General features: G+C 50.9%; 2 protein-coding genes across 2 annotated transcripts in view; both read right to left on the minus strand.

The window, feature by feature from the left end:
* Positions 1–20,563, minus strand: part of PALD1 (phosphatase domain containing paladin 1) — a 361,757-nt gene that overhangs the window by 141,454 nt on the left and 199,740 nt on the right. The window lies entirely within an intron of this gene.
* ADAMTS14 (ADAM metallopeptidase with thrombospondin type 1 motif 14) overlaps positions 1–20,563 on the minus strand; it is a 77,107-nt gene that overhangs the window by 37,248 nt on the left and 19,296 nt on the right. The window contains exons 3-5 of the mRNA XM_053582746.1: positions 12,237–12,393; positions 9,164–9,354; positions 355–438 (exon numbers count right to left, since the gene is read on the minus strand). Coding sequence (XP_053438721.1) covers positions 355–438; positions 9,164–9,354; positions 12,237–12,393 — 432 coding nt within the window. The remainder of the gene's footprint in view (positions 1–354; positions 439–9,163; positions 9,355–12,236; positions 12,394–20,563) is intronic.

Raw genomic sequence — 20,563 nt, forward strand, 5'->3', positions numbered from 1 at the left:
GCCACTGTTTCCCCCATTTAGGGGGAAATAAGAGGCTGACTGGTCTAAGACTGCAGAGCCTAGAGCACTGGGCTCAACCACCGTGGGACTTGCCTCCATTGCTGCCTCACTCTAAGCCCTGCCCCGCCATTACTCAATGTGGGGAGCCTCCTGGTCACAGATACAGGATCATCACTTTCTCACACTGAGGATCCCCATAAAGCCTTGCTTCCCACCTCCACAGACCTCCAATCTAGTGGTCTCAGGATATAAAGTTTCCTGGACACTTGTCCCTCCAGCCCACACCAAGCTGATCCATCAGTCTGGCCCTACTGCCCTTCCCCTCCAGACCCTGTCTACCAACAAGGGGGTTACCTGGCGGTAGCCGACCATGATCAAGCGGACAAGGGCAATGTTGATGTGGACGCCCAGGGACTCATCATGGTAGACCTCATCCACCTGCAAGAGAGTGCAGTTTACAGGGAAGCAGACATTCCTCACAGGCCTGCCACACGCCAGGTACTGGACCAGGTACCAACCACAAGCAGCTTGTTTCATCCCCACCTTGGCCTTCTCAGGCAGGCATCTGATCTCTCCTCTACAGAAGGAGAGACAGGCTGACAGGGGCAAAATGCCTTGTCAAAGGACACTCAGCTAACTAGCTGCAGACCTGGGATTCAAACTCAGCAACTCTGACCAAGGCTCACACCTTTCCATGTCACTGAAGAGCCTCTTCTAGAAACGACACCCAGAGCAGGTGTGTCAGCAGGCCACTTGTGCTAACATCACCGTGTATCCCTCCCATCACCACGGAATGACGTCTGTCCTAGAGTGCCCAGGCCCTGAGGAGGCAGCAGAGGGCACTTCTTCAGGGCGAATCCAGGGGTAAACATGCTGAGGACCCTTGGAGCTGCAGAACCTGGGAACTTGTTAGGAATGCAGAGTCTCAGGCCCCACTAGGCCTCCAGAATCAGGATCTGCATTTAAACAAGATCCCTGGGTGATTCTCATGTATGGTCAAGTTTGGGGAGCACATTCTAGATAATTCCTTCCTCTCAGAGGCCCAGGGACCTATGGGCAGTGCCTTGCACAGTCCTCTGCACTGCTTTCCTCAGGAAGCCCCTGGAAAGTGTCCATGGGAGGTGGACACTTAGCTTCTGCTTGTCCACCCAAGGACAGGGAGCTTACTCTCTCCCAGGGACACCCATGTCCTGAGCTGTCCTATTGGACACTCCACCTTTTTTAAGTAACATAAAATATAAACATCTCACTGTAAAAAAATTGAAAACTACAAAAAAAAAGAAGAAAATTAAAACCCACCCTATTATTAGCCAGCTATATAATAACCACAGTTTACATGCTTCCTGCTACATGTATGTCTGTGTGTATCTTATTCTACAAAATTAGAATTATATTAAATAAACTATTTATATTTTGCTTATTTTGTGGAATATTATTCTGGGTATTTAAAAGCATAATTTCTAATGTTTGCATGTGGTAGGTCATCGCTTCTGTAAACGAATCCCCTCGTTGGACCTTGAGAGACTTAGAGAGGAATGATGTGCCCCAAAAGAGAAATGACCTGCTCTGTGAGTCAGTGTTAACACACAGCAATCAGGAAGCAATGCCATTACTGCGAGTCCTGGCTTCAAACCCCAGCTTGCCTGGGGCACAGGAGGTAACCCCTAAGGATCTTTGGCTCTTTTTCTGTAGAATAGGGACAATAATGGCTGTCATATGGATGGAAACCACAAGTGCACCACACAAAGCACAGAGGCCCACAGGGATGGTCCGTGGAATCCAGACTCGGACTCCTACCCGCAAGGCTTCCCAGAAGCAGGGATGGAGCTCCATGTCTGACCTTCCTCTCACCATCTCCACCTCCCCACATACTCCAGCCACCAATTCTTTTCATTTCCACTCATCAACAGGGGAACCATCCTACAACTCACAAAGGGACTGTTGTCCACCACATGGAGAGGAGTAGCACTTCCAACCACACATGTGACAGTCCCCCTGGGAGGGGAGAGCCAGCAGAGGAACTGGAGATACACTCCTGGGCTGACTCTCTACAGCCTGCCCGGCCAGCCAAGGATGGAGCCAGATTGTGGGCACAATGCCGTGGCAGCAGGAGCCACACATACCACAGAGCCCCAGCCCAAGCCCACCCTCCCAGCGCCCAGAACTGGCAGCTGCCCCAGTGCATGAATGGGGCACACATTCATGGGGCTCACAGCAGCCAGCATCAGGCTTCTACCACGGGCCTTCCTGGCGCCTGTGTCTAAATCCAACTGAGTAGTGAGACCAAAGACCAGCGCCTGCTGCGGGAAAACAGCTCCCTGCCAACACCCCACCAAAGGAATGACGACAGTCCAGGGGTGGCAGGGCTTCCTTCCCACTCCCACCCCTCCCCAGCAGGAGCAATGGTCTCATGGGAAAAAAGTCTCCAATGCATAGAGACGATGTCCTCAAACCCCACACACCTTGGACTTATCCTAGCAAGAACTGTGGGATGGAGAGGAGGGGCAGTCAGTCACACACACATGCTCTCTAACAGAATTCCAGCCTAAGGACTCAGCCAATCACTAAAGTGATCATCAATCTGCAACAGAAACAACCCTTAAATAACTGTGACTTCCTGCCCCCTCTGACACTGGAACACAACCTCCCGGGTATAGCCAGTGTTCAGGCCTCCCTGGTGTGTGTTAGAAGCAGACCATGGATGGCCACAGGCAATGCACAGTCTGCATAGCCACATCTGTGCCCCAGGCACACATATGCAAGCCCATGGGTCATCCCAGGGGGCAGAGGAAGAGAGGAGTCACTGGGGCATTTGGGAGGGGGCATCTGCTGGGCCCCTGGGCATTTGGAAGTACCCCAGGGTTGCTGTCTTCCTCCCCACATCTCTCCTGTAGGGTGGACCATGCAGATTGCTGCTGGAATCCTACCATATTACTCACTTCTGTCCCTCACTCACCAGGTCAGATCCACTCATCAAGGCCTCCGTGACCCTTGCTTCAGCAGCTACCATTCCCAGCCCAGGACACTGGGGGCTCACCATGGGACTGGGGGCTGCTGCCTGTCTGGGCAGGAAGCAGAACTGAGCAGAGCCCAACTGGCCCATACTGGTGGGAGTTCGAGGGGGGCCTCCTGATGCATCTCCCACTTCCAGGTAACTGACGCAGACATAGATGTTAAGCAGAAAAGGACGTGCTACCTGGAGAGTCCACTCAGCACGTAGACTCAGACATGACCTAGAAGCCCAGGTTCAGGTGACTGGTATATCAAGCTCTGCAGCACAGACCCCACACGCTCCACACCCCATGGATGGAAAAAAGGGAAACGGTCTGCACATGGCAAGAGGGTTCAGGGATGTCTTGCTTGAGGTGCTGGGATGGTGCCTAGGCCAAGAAGGTCATGGGTCCTTAGAAGGAGATGGGCAGAGGCTTACAGCTGGGGAGGAGAAGGCAAGAGCTAAGAGAACCCTAGAGCCACTGGCAACCAAAGTAACTGAGGCCCATAGCTCTGGTCTGAACATCTGTGTCCCCCAACATTCATATGTTGAAATTATTAGATGAGGCCTCTGGGCAGAGCACTCATGAATGAAATTAGTGCCCTTATGAAAGAGACCCCAGAGACCCTCACCTTTACTACCATGTACGACCCCAGTGAGAAGGTGCCATCTATGAGCCAGGGGGTAGGTTCTCAGCAGATATCAGATCTGCTGGATCCTTGAACTTAGATTTCTTGGCCTCCAGAACCATGAGAAGTAAATTTCTGTTGTTTATATGCTACCCAGTTTATGGTTTTTATTCCCCACTTGATGGGGAATTTCCTCCCAGCCAGCGTTCACATGCTTTGGCTGTGGGGAACTCTCAGTCACTAGAAAGTTCTCTGGGCAAAGAGCCCTATTCAGCCTTCCCATCCCCCTTCTCCCCTGGAAGTTCCACTGAGCATTCCCTTCCTGGAAAAGACAGTAACCACAGTCTCTGGGGGACTTCTCTCTACACCCATCACTGTCAAAGAGAAAATCTTACAGGCAACAAGAGAGAGATCACTCACCAAGGAACAACCAGTAGGTTAAGAGTCAATTTTCAGCGATGGAAGACACTGAATTAATACCATAAACTACCAACCTAGAATCCTGTACCCAGAAAAACCATCTTTTAAGGATCATGTTGAAATGAAAACATTATCAAATAAACAAAAACTGAGAGTTACAGAGACGCCACTAAAGAAACTGAAGGAAAGATGGGAAATGACCCCAAAAAGAAAGGCTAAGAAATGAATAGTTTGAAGGCTGCGATAGGAGCAGGGTTCAATGATGAGAAATAGTTTGGTCTTTTTTTATACTAAATAAGGATTATAAAAATAAACCATTTCTATTTTACCTACTTTCTCCTCCATTAAAAATAAAGGTAGGGTTGGCCCTTCCAAGTCCCCTGGTCAAGTCCTCGGGGGCCCTGGCATGCTCACCTACACACACTTCTGTAGGAACTTCAGTGGCTTTGCTTTGGTTAGCGATTCCTGGAGGCTTTGCACAGGAAAAGGAGGTGGCTTGACAGGGCTGCCTTGTCTAGCTAAACTGCACAGGCAGCCTGGCACATGGCACCACACCCAAGAGGCATGGCTACCTGGGAGGCCCAGGACCCCTACCCCTCTAGAACATACACACAGACGGCTCCCGGGGCAGGCTGCAGCCTGGCTGTGCACTCTAGGACCTGGCCCTGTTAGCCTTGGTCCTCCATGGCTACTTCCCAAATGCTGGGGTTGGGGGAGGCCAGGAGACAGTTCAGGGGAACTCGGGGATTGCTTTCCACAATTGGGCACAGACAGGATTACAGCAAGGCACACCCATAGGGCAGAAAAGAGCAGTGTGTCCACTTCCCTCACTTCTCACCTCTGAGCCAAGTTCAAAGTCACCCTTGCCAGGACCCCCAGGTAAGGTTCAGCATATACCCTGACCTGAGATAGCCACTGGGTGTATACAAGAAAAACAAAGGTCAGGACTCTCTCGTGCCAAGGAGAAGCAGCAGCAGCAGAAGGGAGAGGATGGGTAGAGAATGCTGGGTACAGAGGGAGGCTCTGCTATTCCCTGAGCACCTACTATGTGCCACGCATTGGACTTGGCATACAGCCACACAAAACCTCATGGGAAGAGGAATTATTCCCATCTCATAGGCAAGAAATCTGAGGTTCAGAGAGGTTAAGTAATTTGCCCAATGCCTCCTGGCTGGAAGAGGCAAAACCAGGATTTGAAATCAGATCTCTGTGACTCAAAGGCCTCAGAACTCTTAGCCACTGTGCTCAGCTGCCTTCCAGGATTATTTTCAGTGACAGGGTGGCTGGGGTGGGCTTTCTCTGGCCTGGAAGAGAATACAAGGAGAGGTTATGACTCAGTGGAAGAAGGCAAGTCCTTGCCCTAGGCCTGTAAGCCTGGCTCAGAGGATCACAGCCTCAAGAGGCAGCAGACAGAAAACAGAGCTGCAAGGCAGCGCTGATTGCGAACGCTCTGCCCCAACAGCACACTCGTGCTCTTCAAATCTGCATCTCTGCATCCTCACTTCACAAAGTGTGGGCCTCCTGGCTAGGGTGGGGAGATGGAAAGAGTCCTTCTTCTCAAACAGTTTACAGACGCAAGGAGAGAAGGGGCACTGGTGAGACAGATGAAGCTGGTTCAGGGGAGATGAGACCTGGGCCGGGTAGAGGAACCAGCAGGGAAGAGCACTGCCCTCCCGGGCCCTGAAGACAGGGCAGCCTATGGAGGGACAAAGGTGGAGGGAAACACCTTCTCAGTCAGGGATGGGAGAGGAGAGAATAACCCAGGGCCAGGAAAAAATGGGCAAAGCGTGGGAAGAGAGGCAGGCTCCAGGATGCCTCTACCACATTCTCTGGGTGCTTCAGAATCTGCTCCAGAATATTCTTTCCTACTGTCAAACATATACCCTGACTTCTGGTTCCCAAAAAGGCCTCCTTAGTTCCAAATACAGAGTTACGGTGGGGTTCCCCATTCAGTAAACAGCAAGGTGGATAGCCAGGGAGTAGCTGTAAGAACCCCTTCCCTGTTCTCCAGTGACTCAGCATGACCAGGCCCTCTTAAGAGCCCTCGTGGCCAGGCTCCATGGGTGTGGGAGCTCTGTTTATCTTCCTGCCCAAAAGGAGGCTTCTAAGGCAAGAGTGCCTAGCTTCAGCCTGTGGCCAGAGGGAAACATCTAAGCCCCTGGGGAGCCCATAGGAGGGCAGCTGGCAGCCTTCCATTCAGGGACAAGCCAAGCTGGGAAAGCACAGGCAGGGGAACCAGCAGAGAAAGGTCTTGGCAATCCCAAGTTCCCTCACTCCTAGGGAACATTCCTAGGAGCTACCGAACAGAAGGTCCACTGATGGCTTGGCGACCAGGTTCAGGCAGGGCTCACAGGGAGGCGCGGAGGCAAGTGCCACAAAATCAAGACCCTGAGGTGCTAAGTCCACTGTGCTCTAATTACACTACAGCCCACAGATGCCTTCTTGCATGGCCTCACTGAATGTTCCTGGCAACTGCCTGGATGGAGGTACTATTCCTATTATTTTTAAAATAAACTTTATTTTAGAATAGCTTTAGATTTCCAGCAAAGTTGCAAGGAAAGTACAAAGACCTCCCATACCCAGTTTCCCCTGATATTGACATCTGCCATTACTATGGTACATTTGTACACGACTATGGACCAATATTGACACCTTACTGCTAACTAAAGTCAATATTTTGTTCATATTTGCCTACTTTCCCCCATCCATTCTTGCTTCAGGATTCCATCCAAGATACCGTATTACATTCAGTCTCCATATATCCATATATCCTAGGCTGCTCTAGACAATTTCTTCTCCATGACAGTTTCTCTGACCTTCCTACTTTTTCTGATGACCTTCAATTAACAGTTTCGAGCATTATTGGTCAGGTATTTTACGTCCTCCAATTTGGATACGTCTAATTTTTTTCATGGTTAGACTGGGGCTATGGGTTTGGTCATAAAAGAGTGGGGAGGTAAAGTGGGGTGTCAACACATGTGAAGGGTGCATGCCACCAACTTAGCACCATCGATACTGACCTCGATCACCTGGCTGAGGGTGTGTTGGTCAGATGTTTTTGCTAAAAGTTGCCCCCTGTTCTCTTTCCATATTGAATTCTTCTAGAAGAAAGTCATGATGTGTAATCCCCAGTTAGGGAATAGGCAGTTAAAGTCCACTTCCTGAAGGATGGAGAATCTACATAAATAATTTGGGATTCTTCCACATGGAGAGTTGTCCCTTCTCCTCCCACATATTTATTCAATCATTTATTTATTGGTATGGATGCGTGTTTATTATTAACGTATGCTTTGGGCTATAATTCAATACTACCTGATTGATTCTGTTGCTCAGATTGTCCCAGCTTTAGCCATGGAGAGCTCTTTCAGTTGGCTCCTGTGTCCCTTAAACACTCCCCACACACACACACACTCTCTTTGGGGGGATTTTTTTGTTTGTTTTTGTTTTTAGCACTTGGTTACCTTCTGGCACATAAGATGCTCCAGGCTCATCCAGATATTCCCTGCCCAAGTCACCTGTTTCTCCAAGGACCTTCAAAGAAAATGACATGCTATCCCTGTTTTCATGGGGAGAAAAACTGCCCAAAGGGATGAGGAAGCTTGCCAAAGGATGGCAATCACAATCAGAGGTCAAGCCCAGGCCTCTGAAAACCTTCCCTGGACACTTTTGGCCTCTGAACCTAGATAGAATGTGGGCATCATTACTTAAAGACAGAGGAATGGCCACAATGACCTCTCTTGAATGGTCTCAGTCCAGGACACAGAGTCTCAACGGGGTGCGTGGTGACTGCAAACCAAGAGCTCCAACACAGCACACCTGAGACACACCACATTCCATCAAGTCACATTCACAAGCACTGTCGGCCAGGTGGCAGTGGTGGTGTGGCTGCCGCTGCCTGTGCAAGCAACAACCTCTCTGTTATGCCTGGTGGCTTCTCAACCACAACCCCACAGCATTTTAAGTAATGAACTATCTGAGGAAGGAACATGAGTCCTGGGTGTTGTCTGAAAATATCCCATAAAATCCAGAAGACACCAGCCTCAAATCTGTAGGTTGGATGACCGTGGCTTGGATGAAAATCCAGACTGATAACAGGGGGACTCTCAGCACCACCCCTGCTCCTCATGGCACAGAGGACAGTGCACACTCTGAGGTCCATGCTGAAAAGTGACTTGGAAGGGTTTCATGTTGTCATCTAAGAGTAGCATGTGATAAAAATCTAAGTTTAATTTAGATCTAAGCTATTGGGGCACAGTAGCTCCCGTCTGTAATCCTAGTACTTTGTTTGGGAGGCCAAGTTGGGAGGATCACTTGGGGCCAGGAATTCAAGACCAGCCTGAGCAACATAGTGAGATCTTATCTCCTCAAAAAAATAGAAAAATTAGCCAGGCATGCTACATGTGCATATAGTCCTAGCTACTTGGGAGGCTGAGGCAGGAGGATCATGCAAGTCCAGAAGTTTGAGGCTACAGTGAGCTATGATGATGCCATTGCACTCTAGCCTGGGAACTGGAGTAAGACCTTGTATCAGAAAAAAAAAAAGAGCTAAGTGTTGATAAAGCATTATATCAGAGTTTAATTGGTAGTTCTTTTTCTGAGGTACATAAAATAATGGGGCATCTGACAATCAATTTGGGTCTTAGATTATATGGTAAGTAGTGAATTTTTCTGTGTGTAGACTTGTGGATGTATCCATATGTGATACATGTGGATGCGTGATCTATGCAAACACATGTATTACACATACGGGTGACTGAACATGTACACATGTGTGTGGCTGCGTACACGCCTGCGTGGGTGTTTATCAGCAATACGCTGCTGCTTGTGGCGGGAGAGCTCTGCCTCCCGGTCCCTCTGGTGCTGTCCCACGCAGTAGCCAGAGCTGGATTCCGTTGTCCCTGGGTTAGGACACTGAAATCTCACCAGGGTGCCATGCTTGCTTAAGTGCCACCGCCGACCAGATAGGAGATAACTCAGGCCAGTACACCATGGAACCTGGTCACCAAGGTCAGCTAAGGGGCAAGCTGGGACTCCCTCAAGGCCACCGTGGATGCCAGGCCTGAGAAATCTTCCATTCAGATTGGTACCGAGCCCACCCCACCCAGGTTGCAGGGACACTCACGATGTTCATGAGAGTGAGGACGTAGTTCTGCACGTGCTCCTTGCCATGGAAGCGAACCACCGAGTCGTCCACCGCCAGCAGCACCTCGATGCTGTAGCTTCCCGCCTTGGCATGTCGCCGCTTCCTCTCTGCTTCACCCAGCTGATCGCCCACCAGGCCCAGCAGTTTGGGGAGGTCACCCAGGCCAAAGGCTGGAACCAGAATGGGAAGAGAGCAAGGTCAGACTCCCTGCATGCCACTCACGTGACCCCTGCCCCGTCACGTGTGCCCTGTCCTGCCTCCACACAAGACCTTGTTCCATACCAGGTTAGCACATGGACACCAGCCCTTTTCCTGCTGCAGGGGTGTGGCTAAATCGTTAAGGTCATGAGCAGCACAGAGGTGAGAATGACCCAACTGGAAGTCTGGGTTGCAGCTGGGCCTGTCAAGGGGAGGCTAGGAGAGGTTATGTGACTAGCAAGCAAGTTAGTGTCCATGAACCCAGAATGCAAACTCAAGTCTACCCTCATGTATCACCACTCAGGACCCACCCAGACCGCTCTCTCAGCAGGCACACAGGGAACCAGGGGAGGGGGCAGACACCAGCCCTGCCCGCTGCGCTCCAGCCACACCCTCTTCTGTGTGTCCCCCATCCTTCAGGCCAGAAGCAGGGCCTCACAGCATGGCGGGGCCAGCTCCAAGACCTCACCCAAGAAGCCCCGAGCAAATGTAAAATGGCGCTGCTGCTGCTTTAAGAAAACAGTTGGCAGTTTCCCAAAAGTCTGACCTAGTGTTACCACGTGACGCAGTGTCTCCACCCCTAGACATACACCCAGGAGAACTGAAAATAGGGCTGATAAAAACTTTCCCCCGAATGTGCACAGCAGCGTTATTGTAACAGCCAACAGGCAGAAAGGACCCGGGTGTCCATCAACAGATGAATGGGTGAAGGAATGCGGTACATCCACACACTGGAATATCACCCTGTCCTCAAAAGGAGGGAAGCACGGACTTACGGGTGCGTGTTTACGAGTGTACGTTTTGAGTCTGTGTGTGATTTGGGGTGTGAGTGCTGGTGTCAGTGTGTGGGCATGAATGTATGAGTTTGTACGTGTCAGTGTGTGAGAAGTAACTATAGGTGGATGAGTGTGTGAGCATGAGTATGTGTGTGCGTCAGTGTGTGAGGATGAGTGTATGGGGGGGTGTTTGTGTCAGTGTGTCACTGTGGATGTATGGTCGGTATATGTGTGTGTGCATGCCACACATACACTCTTCAGGAAGCATCAGCTGAGGCCAGGCCCTGAGTGCCAAGAGGAATGGTCCCTTCCACTTTGAGTTCTCTGGCCCTCCGCAGACCCTTTCACAGGAAGCCCCTCCCCAGCTTCACTCTGCTAGAAATCCCTCCTCAGGAGCCTCTGATGCGGCCTTTCCTCCTCCAGGAAAGCTGGTGACAGCCCCAGGGGAGGCACAGCTACAAGTGACCCAGAAATGGAGATCTGGCATCTGTTCTCCTGGACTGTCTGCCTGGGCGGGAGACAGAACAGACTCAGGGGACTCCAGGGTCTGAGGAAGACAGGTGAGGGACACCTGCACAGATGGAGACAGGCAGAGAGGAGGAAGAACCCACCCCAATAGAGATCTTCCCCGGCTGTTGGCCAGGTGGCCAGCATTTCTCTGTAAGCTGAGAAGCCCTCCCAAAGAGCTGAGCTGAAGCCTTTTATCTTAGTCGAACCTGTGAAACAGAGACAGGTGTGCCCAAAAATGCTTCTCCACACCCTGGGCTCAGACCCACAACCAGCCTTCAAATAAAAGTGCAAGTTACAGACATCTAAGAAGGTCCTCTCTCGGCCCTGGTCTCTCATGGGAGGAACACAGAAGGACTTGAACTCTAACTCCCAGCCACCTACCAGGGCTGGACTTGCCAAGGTCTCTTCCCCAAAAGGAGAATGTATGGTCTTTTGTTGCAGAATGGGCCTCAAATAAAATGGAGCCCAAGGGTGAACTGTCCCTCTTCCCAGCGGTGTGAAGGGAAGGGAGCCCTGAAATCCACACCTGTTTTCTGAGTCCCCGCCTACAGAGCCACCCACACCCCAGGTGCTGGACTTCTCTCACGTGTGACACTTGGAAGCAGCTAGACCTTTAAAGGACACATTGTATGTGGGGACAACTGGTTTCCAGGCATTCCCTCACACTAGGCCCAACGCCACAGGGCCCTGGCAGAAGGGTGCAGCCCACTTACAATCACATTCCTCCAAGGGCCTTCTCATCTGCTGTGCCCAAAAGGGTTTTGTGACCAAAGCTAAGCTTCACTATGCAGTTGGCCCTGGGCCAGGGCCAGGACCCATCATATTTGCTCAACTGTGGGTCCTGAGTGCTACAGAGGTGTAGGCTCCTGCAGTGGTCACCAGCATGCAGGAATGCCCCTGCCCTCAGGGCATTCCCACCCTAATATGTCAGTAGTTGCCCATAATAAGAATTCTATAATGAGAGCTACCATTTATCAAGTAACTGCTCCGTGACAAGTTCCATGCTAGGACGTTTATATAACAACCTTAACAGGTAGTCACTGGTCATCTCCACTTTACTAATTAGGAAAGTGAGGCTCAGAAACATTAATAACTTACCTAAGGTCACACAGTAGACCGAGTCAGAGGTAGAACTTATAAATGGTCTACTGAGCACAAAGCTGACCCTGATGCCTGTCCCTCCACGTGCCCCAGGACCCTCCGTCCTCAGGCTCCTACAGGGCTTAGTCCATTTTTACAGGAAAGAACTAACTGAGCCATGCTACCTTCTGCCCTGGCTCAGAAGTAGCTTTGAGAAGCAACCCTGAGCCCCTGAAAGACCTCTGGAGTCCCAAGGACCACAGTTCAGGACACAAGTGGCTCTTCTGTCCCCTAATTCCAGCCAGTTACAGTAGCTCCTCAGACCCACTGGGGTTTCCCTGCTTTCACCAGGCACATGTGGCCCACCCCCATTTTACAGGTGAGAAGGCTGAGGTCAGGCATTGAGAGCTTAAGGCCAGAAGTTACCAAAAAAGCACCCCCAGAAGTGGAGACAGAAGTAGCACTTGGGGCCCCTGCCCACATCCTACCTTCATTGTGAAGATCCCCATTGGGCTCTGCCCACTCCTGCCGGACAGCTTCCCGGCGGTACACCACGTGCGTCCTCCCGCTGGCCTCCTTCTCCTGCTGCCCCCGTTCCAGGGGCTCAATGAAGTAGTCGGTGCTGTCTGTGCGGATGAGGCCCGCCTGAGCAGCGGAGAGAGGGGAGAGAGAAGAGAGAGAAGCGGCATGAATGTGTGGAGTAACCCACCAGGGAATGCAAACTCGCGTGACTACACGTGTGCAGGCTCTTCCTCCAGGCCTGGGTTTGCAAGAAGTTCTATGGGGGCCCTGGCAGGAAAGTGGGGAGAGGTGTAGGCAAAGTAGACCCTCTTCTACTGTGTTGTGTATCCACTGTTACCATGTTGTGCGCCCATGGGGGCCACATTTAAACAAAGGGTTCCGTTGCTTTAAAAAAAAGGGCACTGGCACAAGGAACGGGCACAGGCATCAAGGCATCACATTCCAGGTCCAAGCACACCATGTGGTTTTGGCTTTACCTACAGGAAGACAGGAGGGGCAATCCTAGGGGCAGAGGCTCATTGTCCCTAAGGTTGGTGCTGGGCCCCCACTCTATTACAAAGCACTTTTGTTTCAGGTTTAAGTGCGTGTGCGTGCACGCAGGGGGCTGCGGGGCGAAGGGGCTGATGCCCACTGACAATAAACGAGCTGCCAGGAGGACAAGCTCTGGCTTTAATCTAATTTTTCCCCTGCATTAAAATATCACCTTAAAAAAATTAGTGTTGGCCTTGGAAATAAAAACATAAAAATATAACATTGGCCAAGCCCAGCAAATGTGCTATTATCCCCCCACCCCCAGTGAAGGCGGCAATCACAGAGGCCAATGAACCACACAAGACATGACTTACTATACGTGTGCTGTATATGCACACACAAAAAACACGCTGTGTCTATGGAGGAGTAAGACCAGTCCGCCTGCCACAGTGCATGGAAAAATCGTAGGCAATATTTAACAAATAAATATTATTTGTTGAATTCCTCTATTGAGTGCCTCCCACATACCAGGGACTGGGAGTGCAGCAGCTGTCAACACAAAGCCTTGAACGAAGACATCATTTTGGTAGGTCCACTGTACCTTCTCCTTTTGAACTGGAACTGCAGCAACTTTACTCAATTCCACCAATTTTCCCACCTCAGCTTGCTCCGAGGTTGCATCTTAGGAAGCCCCCTCCAAGACCGACTGAACACTCACCACTAAACCCCCAGCAATGGCCTACCTTTTTCATGCCCCTTCAAGCTATTTCTATTAATCCAACTGAAAACACCATTTTGGATCAAAACTAGGGCACTGGCCACATACACCAGGGCTTGAGGGTTTGAACTCGGCCCAGGCCTGCTAAACAATGACAACTACAACAACAAAATAAAAATGGCTGGGCATTGTGGTGGGCGCCTGTAGTCCCGGCTACTTGGGAGGCTGAGGCAAGAGAATCACTTAAGCCCAAGAGTTTGAGGTTGTTGTGAGCTGTGACGCCACAACACTCTATCGAATGTGACGTAGTGAGACTCTGTCTCAAAAAAAAAAAAAAAAAGTTGGTTGCCTTCTGTGCCTCATTAACAGACCCAACCAGGAGGCCAAGAAATGTTCTAGGGAGAGACGGCAGCAATATGGGAATGAGTGTGAGACTTCGCCAGTAACCACTTTACCAGGTGGCTCTCAGTGTCTGCAAAGCATTCTCGTGTGGTTGTTGAAATGTCAACATCAAACACTGAGCCCGTGTCATACACGGGGATCACAGTGACATCACATCTGCTCTGCCTGCCGGGGCAGGGAGAACGTGTACAGAAGGCCCAGGCTCCAGCTATGAGGGGGTGTGAGATCCTCATCGTCTGGAGGTGTAAAGGACGGTCAACACTGTGCCAGTACTACGGAGGAGTGTGGACATGCCTCCCAGAGAGGGTGACATTTGTGGGTCCTGAGGACAAGTATCCTGAGTAATGACCACAGTTGTTGCAAGAGCCAGAAATTCAATTTGAACCCCTTGGACTGAAGGGAAAGGTATTGGCCCCACACCCCCATGACACACCACAGCAGGGGCAGGGATTGGAAGTGAGAGACCCACCCTCCCAGGCTCTCTCACAACCCTCCCCTCAGTGCCCTCTGCACCAGCTTCTCCCAGACAGGCCACGTGTCCCCATCCAGGTGGGCACAACCCCCCTGGGCTGCCAGGGACAAAGACACCTTTCCTGCATAGTCTCATCCATGCAGTCTCAGGGAGGGCTAGATTGGTCACATGGTCACTCAGGCTCTGGCAACCCACAGCTGGAGGAAGGGTGATAACTGCATCTGAAGAAGGGAGAAATTGTTGAGGGGGTTCAAAGAAATACTTCAGAAGGGACAGGCATCCCTGGTAGAGAACCCCCCGGGTATGGGTGCAGAAACAGGAATGACAGTGTTGAGGACCGCAGGGGTGATCAGACTCATGGGCAGAGGCTGCACCTGAACCTGAATAAGTGGGGGCCAAATCCAAGGCCTCTGAGACTGCAGACCTGCAGAACCCCAAAGGAGGACTCAAAGGCTACGGGCGGAAGGGCCAGCTGGTGGTCTCCAGGCCCAGAGCATATCTCCAAGGCTGCTGCATCTCTGCTGCCACGAGTGCCTGGCGAGGAGTCACTCATCCCAGCCCCATACCGCTCTTCCCACCTCCCTTTCTGCACCCTGTCTGACACCCACAGGGATGGAGACAGCACAAGTCAGAGTCCCCTGCTCCATCCAGCCCGAGGTCACACTCCCAGGCTGGGCCAGGGCAGCAGCCTCTGCTGTCTCGGTCCATCACACCCCTTGAAACAGCCAGGCAGAGAATTCTCCAGAGTAGGAGGCAGAAGGCTGCACTCGGCCTCCTACACGTAACCAGGCACCTTGTCAAGGCCCTCCCAACCTGTGACTTGACCAACCAACTCACAAAGAGAGTCCTTCAAACCTGGCATTCCCTGCCGCATGGCCTGGTGACTACATGGCCATCAGATATCAGTGCCTCATCTGAGGGAAGCAGCTTCCAGAATGACCCAGCTGATCTAGGGCCTGACTACAAGTCATTGCCTTCCAGTCCACAGTCATGGACCATAAGCATTTCACAGTCATTGTGTGTGCTGCAGTCTGAGGCTTCATACATTAACAATATCCCTAGTTAAGGGACCTCTACCTTTGGCTTGGATGCCTCCAGTGACAGAGAGCTCCCTCCCTAAGGTGTAACATATTCAGTGTAGGAACACTCCTAACATTTTATTGTGCTGAAACACTTCCCTACATTCCATCTTTTATAAACAGTTTTATTATTGTTGTTTTATTGTTATTGCTATTGTTTTTTGGTTTTGGTTTTTGAGATGGGTCTAAGCTCTATCACGCCAGGTAGAGCACAGAGGCTTCATCGTCATTCATTGCAACCTCAAATTCCTGGCCTCGAGGAATTCTCCTGCCTCAGCCTCCCAAATAGCTGAGACTACAGGTGCCCACCACAATGCCCAGCTAATTTTTCTATTTTTAGTAGAGATGGGGTCTCACTCTTGCACAAACTGGTCTCAAACTCCTGAGCTCAAGTAACCCTCCTCCCTCAGTCTCCCATAGTGCTAGGATTATAGGCTTGAGCCACCACACCTAGCCTATCATTGTTATTATGAATAACAGTACCTGCCACTTACAATTATATATGTCATCTTATTTCATCTTTACCGCCCTGTAAGGTAGGCACTAATATTAGATCCATTTCGTGGAGGCACAGAAAGGTTAAGTAATTTTCCCAAAGTCATCCAACCAGTGAGTGTCAGCACTAGAACTGGAGCCCAGCTCTGCCTGGCTCATAGCCACAGTGCTAGATCACCTCGGGTCGTCCGTGGGCCTGTTTCTGCCTTCGGGGGACACTTGCAGCAAGGAAACGCTCCTGTCCTACATCTGAAAATCCCTGGGCCTCTGGTCTGGTCTGACCTCGCAGAGCAAGGACGCTCACTTCCCATCACTGCACAAGACCCTCCCATGCAATCAGCCCCTTCCCACCACAGAAGAGGGAACAGCAAAGACCACACAGCTCCCAATGGAATGGTCCCCTCCCACTCCCCACGTGACCCTGCCCCTCAGCCTAAAGAGAATCTCACCCCCACACAAACCATCCCCATCAGCCCTCAGCTCTTCTCCACCAGAAGAGCCTGAGGATCCTGGGTCTGGTCCAGCCTCCACACCCTCAGGCTCTCCCCAAGGAAGGGTTAAAAAAATGTGTCTCTCCCAACCCCCTCCACTCTGCCTCCACATTAACTACTTAAGATAAAAGAGAAACTCAAGCCCTGTAATATGCAAGTGGGAAATAAGTTTCTAAATTTCTCTGTGATTGTGGATTCCATTGCCCCACAGGAATAAAGGGCAGAACCTCCCTAGAGACTGCCCTTGTCCTTGTGAGGTCTTATGCATCATACCCAGGCTTTCACAGGTGGTTCTTGTCCAGATCTGCGCTCCCCCTGGGCCTTGGAGACCCTTCTCCCGGAGCAAGGACAGGAAGGCCACCAGATCAGGAGGAAGCAGGATGGACCCAGTCCCTTCCCTGAGGACCTCAGTTTCCCCATCTGCATGACGACAGGTCTGGTCCAAGTTCCAGGCACCACTCAGGGCAAACAGCCCAGCAATGAGAACCTTCTGGCTCTCTGCCTCTTCACTAAATTACTCCCGTCTCTCAATTTATGAGATGTTTATATTTCTGAAAAATGGTAGCTAATTTTAAAGTACTAAAAGCAACTCATATTTCTGTATAAGAAAATCAAGAAAGTGGGGGGATAAATTCTGTAGGGGAGGAAATAAATGTCAGCCATACCTATTTCTACCCATATCTTATTCTTTTTTTTTTTCTTTTTTTTTTTTGTAGGGACAGAGTCTCACTGTACTGCCCTCGGTAGAGTGCCGTGGCGTCACATGGCTCACAGCAACCTCCAGCTCTTGGGCTTACGTGATTCTCTTGCCTCAGCCTCCGAGCAGCTGGGACTACAGGCACCCACCACAACGCCCGGCTATTTTTTTGTTGCAGTTTGGCCGGGGCTGGGTTTGAACCCGCCACCCTTGGCATATGGGGCCGGCGCCCTACTCACTGAGCCACAGGCGCCGCCCCTCATATCTTATTCTTTTGCAAACAGTAAATAAGTATGAAATGTGTCCTCGAGAGTTCTTCACATAATAAAAACAAAACAGAGAATCGCTGATTACATTCAACTGAGCCACGTACCATGTCCTCAGCCAGTTTCTCCAAATGGAAACTCTCCAAGGCACAGGTGTGACCCTTCTCAGCCATGCTGCAAACCCCCTTTAATGTGGCTGCTTTTTTTTTATTAAGTCATTTGTACATAGATCATGAATACATTTATACCATTATTGGATTCAATGTGCTGATTATTTATACAAATTGGAGTAGAGTGCGGCCCCATATACTGGAGGTGGTGGATTCAAACCTGGCCCCGGCCAAAAAGTGCAAAAAAAAAAAAAACTTTTAATGTGGCTGCTTCTGATGTGCCTTTCCTGAGAGGTATGTGGGTTGCTAGGATATGGGGAGGGAGGAAGGACTGTTTGAATTTTCCAGCATGGCTACTGACATCGTTTTGGTTGTCAAGGTGATGCCTTCTGCTGCCTCTTCATCCAGAGGCCTCCCCCCATGCTGAGGTTTTCCAATTCAGGTTCCCCTCAAGGGAAGCCCCCAAGTCTCTGTACTCACCTGAACAAGACAGTTAAGTGACAGCTGGGGAGGCCATTGCTGGCTTAGAAATCACCCTGTGTCCTACCACGGGCCATAATGTGCAAGTTCAGTTGGTCACTGGTAGCTGTCTATTATCAGGGTGAGGTCCAACTATTTCAGCAGGTAATAGATGCCAAATTATTTTGACGTTATATGTCTATGTGTTTGTATATATAGAAATGTGTTTATTGTCAAATTGCACATACGTGCATGTGACCAAAGGTACACTCAGCCAACAAGCAGACCTCCAAGAAGACCACAGAAGAAAGGCCCAAGGACTAGAAAACGTGTTCTCAAGCAGAGAGGAAGGCCGAGCTTAGGCACAGACAGGCTCTGTCGTGCTGAGTACAGAGACGATGAGGATGATGAGCTGGGGTCAGGGCAGGTGCACGTGGCATGGCCTGAGAAGACAGCTGCAGGTCTTCTGGGAAAGAGGGTCCTGAGCTCTTTGCTGCCCCTTTAGACTTGTAACATTCACTGAATGCCCAGAAGGAGGCACCCCTGCAAGATGGCAGCTCCAGTGGAGCTAGCTGAGAGGCAAGCCCCCAGAAGAACCCTCTTCTTTCTCCTTCCAAGGCTGGCCCACCTGGGGCCTCCACAGGGGAGAAAGAAGCAGAGCAGGCCACCTCCCAGTCGACCAGCCCACCTCACAAGGAGAGTGCATTCTCAGAATTGAACTGGTTCTGGAAATTCCATCACCAGGGTTTTACTGCCACAGACAACCCTTAGCCAGCAATGCTGTCTCAGGTTCTAGGCTTCCAGCAAATCCAGCTTGAAATTGTTCCACTGTAGGAAACAGAAGAAAACCCAGCAGCTAGAGGCTGGGGTGCTACACAAGGATCAGAAAAAACTTCCACCAGGTTCCTGAGGGGTGGCTTGTTCTTCCCCAACACAGCCACCTGTGTCTGAATGCATGCTCCCCAACTCCCTTATGGACCATGGACTGCTACCACCTGCTACAACCTCACTGAAGACAGCTCCTTCCCTTCCCCAACTGCCCTGCTCACCTAACACTGACACCTGGCTTCAGCTATCACTGAACTTCATCAAGACCTCCAAGGCCTGGCACAGCGCCTATAACTCAAGGGGCTAAGGCACCAGAGCTGGCGTGTTCGAATCCAGCCCGGGCCTGCCAAAAACAATGACAACTACAACCAAAAAATAGCCGGGCGTTGTGGCGGGCGCCTGTAGTCCCAGCTACTTGGGAGGCTGAGGCAAGAGAATCGCTTAAGCCCAGGAGTTGGAGGTTGCTGTGAGCTGTGATGCCACGCACTCTACCCAGGGTGACAGCTTGAGGCTCTGTCTCAAAAAACAAAAAACCTCCAAGTCCCGACTCCCTCATTCCCCAAGCCCTCACTTCTCACCAGGTGAGACTCTTTGTCTACACGCACTTTCTCATTTCCTTTCCCACAATCTTGCTATCCCACAGAAGTTTCTCTTCCCTGCCCTGGTTTTCTCCAACCATCCACCTATTCCATTTTAGCCATCTGGGGGTTCTGCTGCACTTCCTTATTAGTCTGCGTTCTGGTTCTCCCAAACAGCTCTGACTCCCAGCACTGCCCCAGCCCAGCCTATATGACAAGGTTCCCCTGACCCTGTGCTCAGGATCATCTCCTGTCGCCTCCCTGAGGACTCAGCTCCTCCAACTAGTACTGCTCTTCCCAGCATCTCTGTGCTCTCCCTCCCCACGAGATAGCCCCCATCAGCCTCTCTCATCTTCAAAACTCCCTCCCTCTTATCCCTGTGTAACCACAGCCCCAGGTCCACTTTCATCAGCAGGAAGCTGGTCCATTCTCACTGCCTCTGTGCCACATGGCCCCTGCTCTACCCACCCCAAATGACCCCTAGAGCCATCACTGCAAACTGCTCACCTGTTACTGCCATGTGGCCAGAGCCAGCAGTCACTTCTTTGTCTTGGTCTCACTCGGCCCCTCCAACCATATGCTGTCCCCGGGCATTCCCCACTCCATGCCTCTAAATGCTGTGATTACAGATAACTCCCAAATCATATCCCCAGCCCTAACTCCTCCTGGAGTTCCTTATGCGATCATAAGGAACGATCAAGGCAGCCTCCTTGATAGATACCAGGGTTTCCACTGGACATTTCAAACTTTAAAGACTTCACGGCCCATACCTACTCTTCCCATTGTCTTCCTCATCTCAGCAAATGGCGCTACCTTTTCTCCAGTTGCTCAAGCCAAAAATAGAGGCAGAGGGGTGGACTCAGAGAGCTGGGTCTTTTCAAGTCTGCCAAGCTCTGGTGGCTCAGTTAATTTAGCTGAAAGTAGCACTCAAAGTAACCTACAAGGGACATTCCCTTAAAGCAGCAGTTCCCAGCCTGTGGGTCATGACCCACAGGAACTATATTAAAGGGCCACAGCATTAGGAAGGTTGAGAACCACTGCTCTAAAGGGTCATCCTGCCCGGGTTGTTGTCTCTGACTCATTCTAGGAAAAAGGAGTGGCCCCACCCTGAACACTCCCACTCCCTGGGATCACTGCTCCTAGTAGGACTCTTCAAGGTGGCTCAGATCCCCTCCTCCCTCAACATGTCCTTATGTTTTCATGAAGTGTGGACAGCTTGCTAGGCCG

This window comes from Nycticebus coucang, chromosome 3 (assembly GCF_027406575.1).
Source record: "Nycticebus coucang isolate mNycCou1 chromosome 3, mNycCou1.pri, whole genome shotgun sequence".
In the NCBI taxonomy this organism is placed as follows: Eukaryota; Metazoa; Chordata; class Mammalia; order Primates; family Lorisidae; genus Nycticebus; species Nycticebus coucang.